General features: G+C 35.6%; 1 protein-coding gene across 1 annotated transcript in view; it reads left to right on the forward strand.

Moving 5' to 3' along the window:
- The window catches only part of SMC3 (structural maintenance of chromosomes 3), a 37,867-nt gene that overhangs the window by 12,514 nt on the left and 11,513 nt on the right, over nt 1-13,840 (forward strand). The window contains exons 5-17 of the mRNA XM_086378978.1: nt 205-276; nt 1,142-1,221; nt 1,504-1,582; nt 2,718-2,835; nt 3,836-4,011; nt 4,525-4,605; nt 4,829-4,993; nt 5,296-5,417; nt 6,545-6,758; nt 12,129-12,232; nt 12,391-12,490; nt 13,111-13,271; nt 13,602-13,743. Coding sequence (XP_086235104.1) covers nt 205-276; nt 1,142-1,221; nt 1,504-1,582; nt 2,718-2,835; nt 3,836-4,011; nt 4,525-4,605; nt 4,829-4,993; nt 5,296-5,417; nt 6,545-6,758; nt 12,129-12,232; nt 12,391-12,490; nt 13,111-13,271; nt 13,602-13,743 — 1,614 coding nt within the window. The remainder of the gene's footprint in view (nt 1-204; nt 277-1,141; nt 1,222-1,503; nt 1,583-2,717; nt 2,836-3,835; nt 4,012-4,524; nt 4,606-4,828; nt 4,994-5,295; nt 5,418-6,544; nt 6,759-12,128; nt 12,233-12,390; nt 12,491-13,110; nt 13,272-13,601; nt 13,744-13,840) is intronic.

Consider the following 13,840-nt stretch of genomic DNA (forward strand, 5'->3'; position numbering starts at 1 on the left):
AGGTCTTGTAGGTCTTCATAGAATCATATAATTTCAGCTTCTTTGGCATTAGTGGTTGGGGCGTAGACTGGATTGCTGTGATATTCTCATCTGATAGAAATTTTCCTCCATGGAATCAGGCTTGTTACCTGCACTAAACTTTAAAAGTATTTAAAGAATATGAAAATACCACTTAAATGACATTAATTTTTTCTTGTGTTTTAGGAGGGTACTGGTCCTCGTGTTATTTCTGCTTTTGTGGAGATTATTTTTGACAATTCAGACAACCGGTTACCGGTGAGTAACTGTTTTTTTCTTTTCAGTAATAATGTTGAGAATTTTATTGATGCAGCTGACTTTACTCGTGCTTTGAAACTTTTATTTATAGCTGTACTTAGACTTTTATGATTTGTGTGTGTTAGTCACTCAGTTGTGTCCAACTCTTTGTGAGTCCCTGGACTGTAGCCCTCCAGGCTCCTCTGTCCATGTAATTCTCCAGGCAAGAATATCGGAGTGGGTTGCCATGCCCTTCTCCAGGGGATCTTCCCAACACAGGGATTGAACCCTGCATTGTAGGCAGATTCCTTACTGTTTTAGCTACCCAGGAAGGCTTTTATGATTTAGTTTATACTAAAATAGCTATAGCTTACATACTAATTTTATCTTAAAGTTTTGAATATTCTGGTAAACAAGTGGGAACGTGCAAGCTGTTGTAAAAAAAGGTCTTTGTCATAGAATTGAGTATTCATAGCGTATCTTTCTTGGAGAAGGCAATGGCAACCCACTCTAGTACTCTTGCCTGGAAAATCCCATGGGCGAAGGAGCCTGGTAGGCTGCAGTCCATGGGGTTGCGAAGAGTCGGACACGACTGAGCGACTTCACTTTCACTTCCATGCATTGGAGACGGAAATGGCAGCCCACTCCAGTTTTCTTGCCTGGAGAATCCCAGGGACGGGGGAACCTGGTGGGCTCCCTTCTATGGGGTCTCACAGAGTCTGGCACAACTGAAGTGCCTTAGCAGCAGCAGCATATCTTTAATGAGGTAATTGAAGTTTCAAAATAATTGCTATGGTGACGGACTCTAAAATGACCCTATTAACTGAAATGTTTCCAAAACATTTACTGTTAGATTTATGTTTGAGCATTTATGTTTTTTTCTTAGATCGACAAAGAGGAAGTTTCACTTCGAAGAGTTATCGGTGCCAAAAAGGATCAGTATTTCTTAGACAAGAAAATGGTCACGTAAGCATTTTATGCTTATTTTTTTTTTTATGCTTATAATTTTTATACATAAGAGTAAAAGTATTTTACTTGGCTCATATATGAGGTACTTTTGCCTCGTGTTCAGCAAATTATTATTTAGAGCTCAAGCATAAGAATCAGAAGATTCCCTGAGGCTGATATAAACTATATTTAATGACTGTTCTGTAGTTCTTCATGCCCCTTAACTCAAGGGTTAGTGTATTCTTTGCTTATTGTTGGATTGTTACGTATTTGAAAACTTTTTAAATTGTTTATCAACAGGAAAAATGATGTGATGAATCTCCTTGAAAGTGCTGGTTTTTCTCGAAGCAATCCTTATTATATTGTTAAACAAGGAAAGGTAAAAAATGTGTATCTTTTTAAAGGGAATTTGTTTTCTGATTATATTCATTGAATGATGAATTTGATTTCATTCTAGTGGTTAAATTCGGGTGATAATGGACCTTACTATCTTCTGTTTTCATTGGTTTATTTTGCACTGAAGTTTGTATTAATAATACCTTTTTTTGTGGCATAAAGTGCAAAATAGATCCATTGCATAGTGGGATAAAAGTATTTCAGCAGAATTATTTAAGTGGATCATGTTTTCTTAGTGATCTGCAGATATTTTTGGTTTGTAGAAGTTAAGAGTATTGTAGAAACTTTATAAAAATCACATTTGAAAAAAGTTACTTTCTGAAATTAATACTCTGTTAGTATAATATACTAGAAAGTTTACATTACCAGAAATCTGCCATAATGCTACATGTTATTTTCTCTCAATCAAATTGTATTTTTTACAGTTTTTAGGAGTTATATACTTTAGCTGATTGTTCTACTATTTCCTCATATGTTTTAACTATATATATCTAAAATAATTTATTTTTCTTAGAACATACCCTGCAGTGTCCTGATAGTTTTCTGTTGTACTGTTTTGGACTAGGGGAGAATCCTTTTAAAATGTCCACTTCTTATTTCATGTTGGAGGCGTTTTTAGCTATGTGTTAGAAAGTTAGCATGCAGAAAACGGGATTAGGAAGAATATGTGTTTCACTTTCAAGAGCGAGATTTTTGAAAAGACTATGAAAAATTTCTTTAAAAGGAGGCTGATTTGAAAGCAATTACCTGAGACTTCCTGTGTGCATGCAGCATAGGTCCCTTTATATTATTTCAATTTCCGCTCATAGGTCATTTCATAGAAGCCATCTATGTTGTCTGCCTCTTTTATAAGAGTGCTGCTGTCACCCTAACTCTTTATGCTATAATTTCTTAGTTTGTTTTGTTTTTCTTCATGGCACTTATACTGTAATGGTATGTATGCTTCCTGGTTTTTTTCCCACTAGAGTGTAGGTTTCTTGAGGGTAAGATCTTTTCTGTTCATTGTTGTTCTCCTATTGTGAACTCATACTTAAAACTTGGTATGTGAATACCTTTCAAGGTAGAGTTCTTAAAGAGCAATCTAGCTCTGTAAATAATTATTTTTCTAAAATTTTTAGATTAACCAGATGGCAACAGCACCAGATTCTCAGAGACTAAAACTACTAAGAGAAGTAGCTGGTACTAGAGTGTATGATGAACGAAAAGAAGAAAGCATATCTTTAATGAAGGAAACAGGTAAAATAAATGTTATTCTGCCTTATTTCTTCTATTCTGTGTATTGCTTTTTCATTGTGTTATGATACCTGAGAGAAGTTGTCTATTCTCAGGAATATTTATTATTATATAATAATTTGCTTGTAGACTGATTGGAAAGAAAATTAGTGTTAGGCAGTTTAAGGTTTGAGAATTCTAAGTTTGTCTCTTTGAATAAAGAATTGTTACTGTGAGATAATAGTACCATTCTAGGTCAGCTGCTTTGTGTCTTTAAAGTCTTTCTCATTATTAGTGAGGATAACACATTTGGATGTATTCCTCAGGAAAAAAAAAATGCTGAAATATCAGTTGGCATTAGGTTTTAATTTATTCACAAGCAAGTAAATGTAAAACTTAAACTTTGAACTTGGATTCTTCCTTAGTACATTCATTATGGAAACTCAACTTTGCCTTTCAAGTGCTGTGCCCTTTCATGGCTTAGAGTCAGAGAGCCTTACGTTCAAAGTCTAAATAATAGTTACCTGATATTGAGACTTTAGACTTGACCTTTCTGGTCCAAAGCTTTCCCATCTGTGCAGTCCTTTTTTATAGTTTGTAGTGGTGAATAGAGGAGCAAAGTTGCACCATGATTGGAATATAGTAAGTATTCAGTATATGCAGCTATATAGATAATGCTGTTACAAGAATTGAGAATCAGTGACACCAGTGATATTAAGTAGGGTTTTGTGTTTTTTTTCTCCTAATGTCATGGGGAGGCACATTAACTTTTAAAGGAAGCTTAAACAAAGGCCTGTAAATGTGTAATATAAGAATCAGTGTCACCATGTATAAGTTTATTCTTTCATACTTTCCATAATAAAGCATTTTAATTGCCATTTTAGTATCTTAGATTTGGTTACCACCTAATATCAAAGAAATAATGCTAAAGTGCTTAGGATTAAGTTTTACACAGTATATTTGAGAATTGATACTGCGTAAAAATTTTATTCAACTCCTTCACCCTTCTCCCATTTTTTTTAAGAGGGAAAACGGGAAAAAATCAATGAGTTGTTAAAATACATTGAAGAGAGATTACATACCTTAGAGGAAGAAAAGGAAGAACTAGCTCAGTATCAAAAGTGGGATAAGATGAGACGAGCCCTGGAATATACCATTTACAATCAGGAACTTAACGAGACTCGTGCTAAACTTGATGAGGTAAAATACTTACCTTTGCCACTTGTTTAATTTTATTTTTATGAATATATTAAACTCATACTATATTTATACTTTTCAATGATTTTTAAATACAGACCTCAAAATTTTAAAAATTCTTAGTGAATTCATTATTCAGCAAATTTACTCTGAGTTTACTCCAAGGAAAATGACCCACGTGGTCTTTGCTGTAGTTGCATCTGAAATATAAGTAGGTGGTGGTGTCAGGCAGACCAGGATGAGAAGAAAGCAACGTTTAGGGTTTCACGAATTTCTTTCTTGGCTTTTTAAGGTGTATTTTGTAATTAGTATTGCTGACATTTTGTACAAAAATTTGTTTTAGGTAATGCTGAAAACTAGGCATTTTATATTTAAAACCAATTCAGTTATTTTGGGGGGGAAATTTTTTTAAGTGAATGCTTGTTTTAGCAGATATTTAAAGATTTTTACTAGATGTTATAAAATATTGAACAAATCCAAAATGGGTTAGAAATCATAGCTTGGTTTTTTTTCCAGCTTTCTGCTAAGCGAGAGACAAGTGGAGAAAAATCCAGACAATTAAGAGATGCTCAGCAGGATGCAAGAGATAAAATGGAGGTAAGGTTATAAACTAGACTTAGGGTAACTTGTAAGTTAAACTTTCTATACCAGAATTATGGAATGGTAACTTCAAGTAGTGATGTCACTGGGATTGAGTATTGGAAAGAGAGTAGTACTGAAAGTTCAAATAAGAGAAAAAGACAAACCAATAATGGTGTCCTGATTTTGCTTTTGTATTTCTAGTTGTCTAACTTGTTTCTATCTGATACTTTTTGAATAGGATATTGAGCGCCAAGTTAGAGAACTGAAAACAAAAATTTCAGCTATGAAAGAAGAAAAGGAACAGCTCAGTGCTGAAAGACAGGAACAAATTAAGCAGAGAACTAAATTGGAGCTTAAAGCCAAAGATTTACAAGATGAATTGGCAGGCAATAGTGAACAGAGGGTAAGTTAAAATGCTGAAAATGAAAGACATAAATGTTCAGGTGAGTGGGAACTGCAGAGGACAGTCCTTTCTGTGACAGGGGTGCATGCTTGAATTTTTGTAAAAAAATTTGGCACATTAAAATAATTTGCATTCAAGTTGCAACTGAGTACTATCAGTTACTTACATTTAAAAATTAGTTTTATGTTGCAGGATCAGTTTTCTCATGAATTCTTTTCATGAGAAAATATCTTACACTAGACTTAAAAATAAGAAAAGTTTTTAAACAGATTGCATTTTTACTTATCTTGCTTTATTTACAGAAACGCTTATTAAAAGAAAGGCAGAAGCTGCTTGAAAAAATAGAAGAAAAGCAGAAAGAACTGGCAGAAACAGAACCTAAATTCAACAGTGTAAAAGAAAAAGAAGAGCGAGGAATTGCTAGGTCTGGGACTTTTTTCACCAATTCTAATTTTCTACATGGTTCCTCTATAGAACCTTATTGTATAAATAATTATAGGTTAGGAAGTTAGTAATTAAAGGCAAAAAGTAATTAAGGGCAAAAAGTTAAATGCCCATTCCAAAGTAACAGCCAATACTGTGGGCCAGTATTAGTGTACGCGTATCACCGAGGCATAAGCCCTCGGTGAGCCACAGTATCCTCACTATAAGTTCGACACATTTAAGACTCTGGGAAGTTCAGTAACTTGCCCATAAGTAATATAGCTAAATTTTGGACTTTTAAAAACATGAATGATGATTGTTCTTTTGTTTATCCAAATTGTATCCTGCTGTGTGTTCATTCTGCCACCTTCTTTTCATACTTGACATCTTTTAGCATCTAGACATTTTAGTTTCTGTCTGAAGATTGGACTTGCCATTGTTTGCTGACTTCACAATCTAGTACATTATCATGTTTTTATGCCTCATATGTTCATTTTAATGAATTTCCTGTTTATATCCTTTGTCCATTTTTTTCCTGGTTTTTTTTTTTTCTTACTGTTTGATAGTATTATTTGGGGGTTAATATTTGTCCTTATGTTCTATGTGTTTTCTCTTGCTTTTAACTTTTATAATGTCTTTCATTGTAAGGTGTTGAAAATGTTTAAATAGTTAAATATAGTTGGAGCATTTTTGAAAATCCCTGAGGTAGGGTGCTAGATTTGTCTAGGTTTACTGACCTACCCAGACCAGGAAGGACCTTAAATCCTTAGAGGATGGGCTGTTTTACCTGAATTTCACTGTGATTTTGAAGTTAAATTAATGTTATATAGAGCTAGTCCTAGAAGCACTATTAGATAACAGTTGCTTTTATACTTAATTCCTTTTTTTTTTTTCCCCCTTTTTCCCCATGTTGCTTGTGGGGTCTTAGTTCCCTGACTGTCAAACCTAGGCCCTCGGCAGTGAGAGCACAGAGTCCTAATCACTGGACCACCAGGGAATTCTCCTTTCCTTCTTGTATGGAATTACAAAAATGGTTATTGTCTCTCTGTACTCTTGAGGTATTGATTACAATTAAACTTGGTTATTTCCTGTTCTCCTTTTCAATCCATTCTTTTCTGTCTTGTGTAGATTGGCCCAAGCTACCCAAGAGAGAACTGACCTTTATGCAAAGCAGGGTCGAGGAAGCCAGTTTACATCAAAAGAAGAAAGGGATAAGTGGATTAAAAAGGAACTCAAGTCTTTAGATCAAGCTATTAATGACAAGAAAAGACAGATTGCTGCTATACATAAGGATTTGGAGGACACTGAGGCAAATAAAGAGAAAAATCTGGAGCAGTATAATGTAAGAACTTTTATAGCTGCTTTGTGAAATCTTTGAGTGTGAACATGTGCAGGTTTATCTGTTTCTTTTAAGTTTTATTTGTAAATAATTATCATAAAATACACAAGACAGATACTTAATTAGATAAGACCAGGACAGTTTAATATTATACATATGGTAGTTCTTTTTTTAAAGATTTTTTGCCATGTCAGTGAGTGTCCATATAGATTAAATATATTTTAAAATATATTTTTTATGAGTCAGTAACATGCACTTGGACTGTACACTTAACTTTAAGTAATATACAAATCTAAAATGTCTATAGTAATTTAAAAGTTTTCCATTTTTATGTAATAATGTAGTATTCTATCAGTGTAATAACTTACTGCAGAATATATTTTGTTAACACATTGGTGATTTTATAACACTTTCTAAATGAATTAAACATTCACTCTGCATGTTTAGTTAGCATTTTCTTAAAAAGTGAAGTAGAAGATAAAACCATTACTTTGAATAAGAAAGATTGTAAATTATTTAAAATTAGAAAGAGAGAAAAATGCTTTCTTAAGTGATACTTGTGGATATATATAGGTGATTGGAAGATGATCGAAGTGGTGAGAAGGGAGTGTGTAGGACAGGTGTAGGGTAAGAATATATATATTTATTTATTTATATATACACACACCTAGAAGGAACCTTTTTACCTTACAAGGTCTTCACCATTGGTATGGTCAGTTTATCAGAAAAGTCACTGAAAACATAAAATCTTAAATATGTATACTTATATGCATTTAATGTATAATATTTACATGTATTTATATATAAATATTTAAAGATAAGTGTATGCTTATGTACCAGTCTTTATTTTTAGACATTTTTTAAAGTGCATCTTTGGGTTCACAGCAAAATTGAGAGGAAGGTATTGAGATTTCCCATATACTGCCTACCCCTGACACCTGAATAGCCTTCTTTATCAACATTCTTCACCAGAGTGTATACCAATCTTGATGTAGCACCGAAGGTATTTCTTATGAATATGAGTAGTGATTAGCATTCCAAGGGGACTTTCCTGTTATGAGCTGCACATGTAAATACAGTTCTCCTTAAAGTTGGATGAAAACAATTCAGGATTCAATATAAGATCATATATTGCATTTAGTTGTCATGTTTCTGTTATCTGCTTTAATCTGCATCCGCTCCTCAGTCTTTCCTTGACTTTGTGACTTGACATTTTGAATTACTGTTAGAAAATATGTGCATGTGTGCTCAGTCGTGTCCAACTCTGTGGCCCACCAGACTCCTCTGTTTATGGGATTTTTCAGGCAAGAATGCTGGAGTCAGTTGCCATTTCCCCCTCCAGAGGATCTTCCCCACCCAGGGATCGAACCGGTGTCTCCTGCCTTGATAGGCAGATTCTTTATCACTGAGCCACCATTTCAGTTCAGTTCAGTCACTCAGTCTTGTCTGACTCTTTGTGACCCCATGGAGTGCAGCACGCCAGCCCTCCCTGTCCGTTACCAACTCCTCAAACTCATGTCCATTGAGTCGTTGATGCCATCCAACCATCTCATCTTCTGTTGTCCCCTTCTCCTCCCACCTTCAGTCGTTCCCAGCATCAGGGTCTTTTCAAATGAGTCAGTTCTATGCATCAGGTGGCCAAAGTGTTGGAGTTTCAGCTTCAGCATCAGTGCTTCCAATGAATATTCAGGACTGATTTCCTTTAGGATGGACTGGCTGGATCTCCTAGCTGTTCAAGGGACTCTCAAGAGTCTTCTCCAACACCACAGTTCAAAAGGCTCAATTCTTTAGCCCTTAGCTTTCTTTATAGTCCAACTCTCACATCCATACATGACCACTGGAAAAACCATAGCTTTGAGTAGATGGACCTTTGTTAGCAAGGTAATGTCTCTGCTTTTTAATATGCTATCTAGATTGGTCATAACTTTTCTTCCAAGGAGCAAGTATCTTAATTTCATGGCTGCAGTCACCATCTGCAGTGATTTTGGAGCCCCCAAAAATAAAGTCAGCCACTGTTTCCCCATCTGTTTGCCATGAAGTGATGAGACCAGACGCCATGATCTTAGTCTTCTGAATGTTGAGTTTTAAGCCAACTTTTTCACTCTCCTCTTTATCACTTTCATCAAGAGGCTCTTTAGTTCCTCTTCACTTTCTGTCATAAGGGTGGTGTCATCTGCATATCTGAGGTTATTGATATTTCTCCCAGCAATCTTGATTCCAGCTTGTGCTTCATCCAGTCCAGCATTTCTCATGATGTACTCTGCACATAAGTTAAATAAGCAGGATAACAATATACAGCCTTGACATACTCATTTCCCAATTTGGAACCAGTCTGTTCCATGTCCAGTTCTAACTGTTATTTCTTGACCTGCATAGAGTTTTCTTAGGAGGCAGGTCAGGTGGTCTCGTATTCCCATCTCTCTTAAGAATTTTCCAGTTTGTTGTGATCCATACAGTCAAAGGCTTTGGCATAGTCAATAAAGCAGAAATAGATGTTTTTCTGGAACTCTCTTGCTTTTTCAGTGATCCAGCGGATGTTGGCAATTTGATCTCTGGTTCCTCTGCCTTTTCTAAATCCAGCTTGAACATCTGGAAGTTCATCGTTCACATACTGTTGAAGCCTCGCTTGGAGAATCTTGAGCATTACTTTGCCAGCGTGTGAGATGAGTACAATTGTGTGGTAGTTTGAGCTTTCTTTGGCATTGCCTTTCTTTGGGATTGGAATGAAAACTGATGTTTTCCAGTCCTGTGGCCACTGCTGAGTTTTCCAAATTTGCTGGCATATCCAGTGCAGCACTTTCACAGCATCATCTTTTAGGATTTGAAATAGCTCAACTGGAATTCCATCACCTCCACTAGCTTTGTTCATAGTGATGTTTCCTAAGGCCCACTTGGTTTGCACTCCAGGATGTCTAGCTCTAGGTGAGTGATCACACCATCGTGATTATCTGGGTTGTAAAGATCTTTATTGTATTGTTCTGTGTATTCTTGCCACCTCATCTTAATATCTTTTGCTTCTGTTAGGTCCATACTGTTTCTGTCCTTTATTGTGCCCACTTTGCATGAAGTGTTCCCTTGGTATCTCTAATTTTCTTGAAGAGATCTCTAGTCTTTCCCATTCTATTATTTTCCTCTGTTTCTTTGCATTGATCACTGAGGAAGGCTTTCTTCTCTCTCCTTGCTATTCTTTGGAACTCTGCATTCAGATGCTTATGTCTTTTCCTTTTCTACTTTGCTTTCACTTCTTTTCTTTTCACAGCTATTTGTAAGGCCTCCTCAGCCAGCCATTTTGCCTTTTTGCATTTCTTTTTCTTGGGGATGGTCTTGATCCCTGCCTCCTGTACAATGTCATGAACCTCCGTCCATAGTTCATCAGGCACTCTGTCTATCAGATCTAGTCCCTTAAATCTATTTCTCACTTCTACTGTATATTTGTAAGGGATTTGATTTGGGTCAGACCTGAATGGTCTAGTGGTTTTCCCTACTTTCTTCAATTTAGTCTGAATTTGGCAATAAGGAGTTCATGATCTGGCCACAGCTCCCAGTCTTGTTTTTGCTGACTGTATAGAGCTTCTCCATCTTTGGCTGCAAAGAATGTAATCTCATTTCTGTATTGACCATTTGGTGATGTCCATGTGTAGAGTCTTCTCTTGTATTGTTGGAAGAGGATGTTTGCTATGACCAGTGTGTTCTCTTGACACAACTCTATTAGCCTCTGCCCTGCTTCATTCTGTACTCCAAGGCCAAATTTGCCTGTTACTCCAGGTATTTCTTGACTTCCTACTTTTGCATTCTAGTCCCCTGTAATGAAAAGGACATCTTTTTTGGGTGTTAGTTCTAGAACATCTTGTAGGTCTTCATAGAAACTTTCAGCTTTTTCAGCATTAGTGGTCGGGGCATAGACTTGGATTATCGTGATACTGAATGGTTTGCCTTGGAAACGAACAGAGATCATTCTGTTGTTTTTGAGATTGCATCCAAGTACTGCTTTTCAGACTTTTTTGTTGACTATGATGGCTACTCCATTTCTACTGAGCTACCTGAGAAGCCCATTATAAAGTACATATTATCTATTACCATATGCATTTACATTTTATATATTAGAGGTTTTTGCCCATTTAGGGCTTCCCTGGTGGCTCAGAGGTTAAAACTTCTGCCTGCAATGCGGAAGACCTGGGTTTGATCCCTGGGTCGGGAAGATCCCCTGGAGAAGGAAATGGCAACCCACTCCAGTATTCTTGCCTGGAGAATCCCATGGACGGAGGAGCCTGGTGGGCTACAGTCCACGAGGTCGCAAAGAGTCGGACACGACTGAGCGACTTCACTTTCACTTGCTCTTTTAATCCAATTTTCAGTGACTAGTCTTTGAGTGTGTTCAAAACTAAATCAGTTTTTTAAAGGAACAACTTTTCCTTGTACTCATATCATCAGTTTATCTAATGTTTAATGTAATCAGTCACCTAAAAACAAAAACATACTAGGGAGCAAACAGAACTGATTCTGTAACCATAAACAGCTCAGCTGGTAGGACAAGTGACCAGGAGTAATAGACTACTGGCCAGTGTGCTTTGGACTTTGGTCAGGAATGGAAAACAGATTGATTGAAGTAGTCAGTTCTTTGGGAATTTGTTAGTATAGTTTTAGTTGAGATAGCTACATCCTGTCTTGAAATAAAAGGCATTTTTATCTTGAGTTCATGGAAATACCAACCTCAACAGATGCCCTTTTTGAAAAAGCTTGGTGCTAAAACAGGAGTTTGCAGTAAGAGGTTTTATTCATTCTTTTTCAAGTTTGAAATTATTTTTCAATATTTCAGTTGCATTTAAGTGTATCAAAATGACCACTTGGGAGGGTGAACTCTGTTCTTTATATTGGATAGAGATGATTTTACAGTGTTAATTACATTGTGCAAAAGAGCCTTTTGCTTCTTAGTATGTTCCTAAATCTCTTGTATTCTTGTGTGTGTGTGTGTGTGTGTGTGTGTGTGTGTGTGTGTGTGTGTGTGTGTGTGTGTGTGTGTGTGTGTGTGTGTGTAGAGGGGTCCATGTGAAAAGTATGCACTGCAGTGTTTTGAGAATGTATTAATAAATTTTTTTCTTCTAAAATTCTAGAGTATATATTATAGAAGTAGTAAGGTCATTAATGAACAAATTAATTGTTTTGATATGTGTATGTGCTTGTTAAACCATCACCACAATTAAGATAACAAGCCTGTTGATCACCCCAAAATGTTTCCCATATCCCTTGGTAATTCCTCCCTTTCTCCTTTCCTGGCCTCTTCCATCCTCTGGTAACAACTGACCTGCTTTCTGTTACTAGGGATTAGTTTGTATGAAATTAGATTTTAAATTTGATGTATTTTTATTTCCATAGAAACTGGATCAGGATCTTAATGAAGTCAAAGCTCGGGTTGAAGAACTGGACAGAAAATACTATGAAGTAAAAAATAAGAAAGATGAATTACAAAGTGAAAGAAAGTTAGTATAGACTAAAGTATGCCTTAATATTTTTGAGTAATGGTAGTTACTGGCTGTTAAATGGTCTTTATAAATTAACTATCTTCCCTCAAAATTGTATACTGTTAGCATATTGTCTTAATTTTAAAATTGAAGACAGTCTCTTTTTTATTGATTAGTTACTTGTGGAGAGAAGAGAATGCAGAACAGCAGGCACTTGCTGCTAAAAGAGAAGATCTTGAAAAGAAACAGCAACTCCTTAGAGCTGCAACAGGAAAGGTGGGTAGGTTCTTTCATTACCTCAGTTTGCATTGAGTCAGTTATCACTGCATAAGAATTTATTAGCTTTCAAGAGAAGAATGCAAATTAACTTGTCTTATAAATATGAAATACTGGATATCATTTAAGCACCCATGCTATTAAAAATAGCACTTTTGAGTTCTAGATGAAGGGTCCATTTTTAATGCTAATGTCATGGGACAGAATCCATAATACAAGGTGTTGCACATAGTTGGCATATTTAAAAGGAGTTGACCTGTTGTTGGAGAAGGTGTTTAATCTGTGGTATATTTTTTATTTTTTTAAATTTTTATTGGAAAATAGTTGGTTTACAGAGTTGTATTAGTTTCAGGTGTTCAGCAAAGTGAATCAGTTATACATATAAGTATATCCACTCTTTTTTTAGATTCTTTTTTCAAATAGGGCATTACTGAGTATTGAGTAGAGTTCTTTGTGCTGTACGGTAGATTCTTACTGTTGTCTGTTTCATATGTAGTTGTGTATATGTCAATTTCAGTCTCCCAATTTGGTATATTTTTTTAATGTATAGAGTAATAGGGGCGTTTTATATCAGCATGAGTGCCATTAGCAATATTTTACAATTTTTTGTTTCTGAACAGGCCATTTTAAATGGAATAGATAGCATAAATAAAGTGCTAGACCACTTCCGTCGAAAAGGAATAAACCAGCATGTTCAAAATGGCTATCATGGTATTGTGATGAATAACTTTGAATGTGAGCCTGCTTTCTACACATGTGTGGAAGTCACTGCTGGAAACAGGTGAGATTTGTTTTTTTGCTTGATGTTTTGAGTTTTTAAAGAAAAGAGGGAATAAGAATAACCTAAGAAACAACCTTTTGTAGTTTAAATATATCCTCTTTTATTTAATATTCCAATCCTCTTTTATTTAATATTCCAATTAAAGACATTGATGCTAAGTGTTTGTTCCTAGTTGTAGAAACTAGAACTTCTCCTTTTTGTACTTTCTCTCCCTCCATTGGAATTTTCTGAGTAGCCCTCCCCATACAAATTGGATTGCATAGAAAAAAGTAACTTGTTTGCTTAAATGTTTAAAGCACTTTGGACCTATCTCATTCTCTTTACATGTAGGTTATTTTATCACATTGTTGATTCAGATGAAGTCAGCACGAAGATTTTGATGGAGTTTAATAAAATGAATCTTCCTGGAGAGGTTACTTTCCTGCCTCTTAACAAGTTAGATGTAAGGGATACTGCCTATCCTGAAACCAATGTGAGTTGATGTGTGTTAAAGTCTGTCTTTCAATAAGTTTTTTTGTTTTTTTCTTGGTTTAGCACTATACACTGGTTCACATAGTCTGTGAGGAAAA

The sequence above is a fragment of the Bos grunniens genome, chromosome 26, assembly GCF_055505025.1.
Source record: "Bos grunniens cultivar Pamir isolate PY7600 chromosome 26, Bosgru_T2T1.0, whole genome shotgun sequence".
NCBI lineage: Eukaryota > Metazoa > Chordata > Mammalia > Artiodactyla > Bovidae > Bos > Bos grunniens.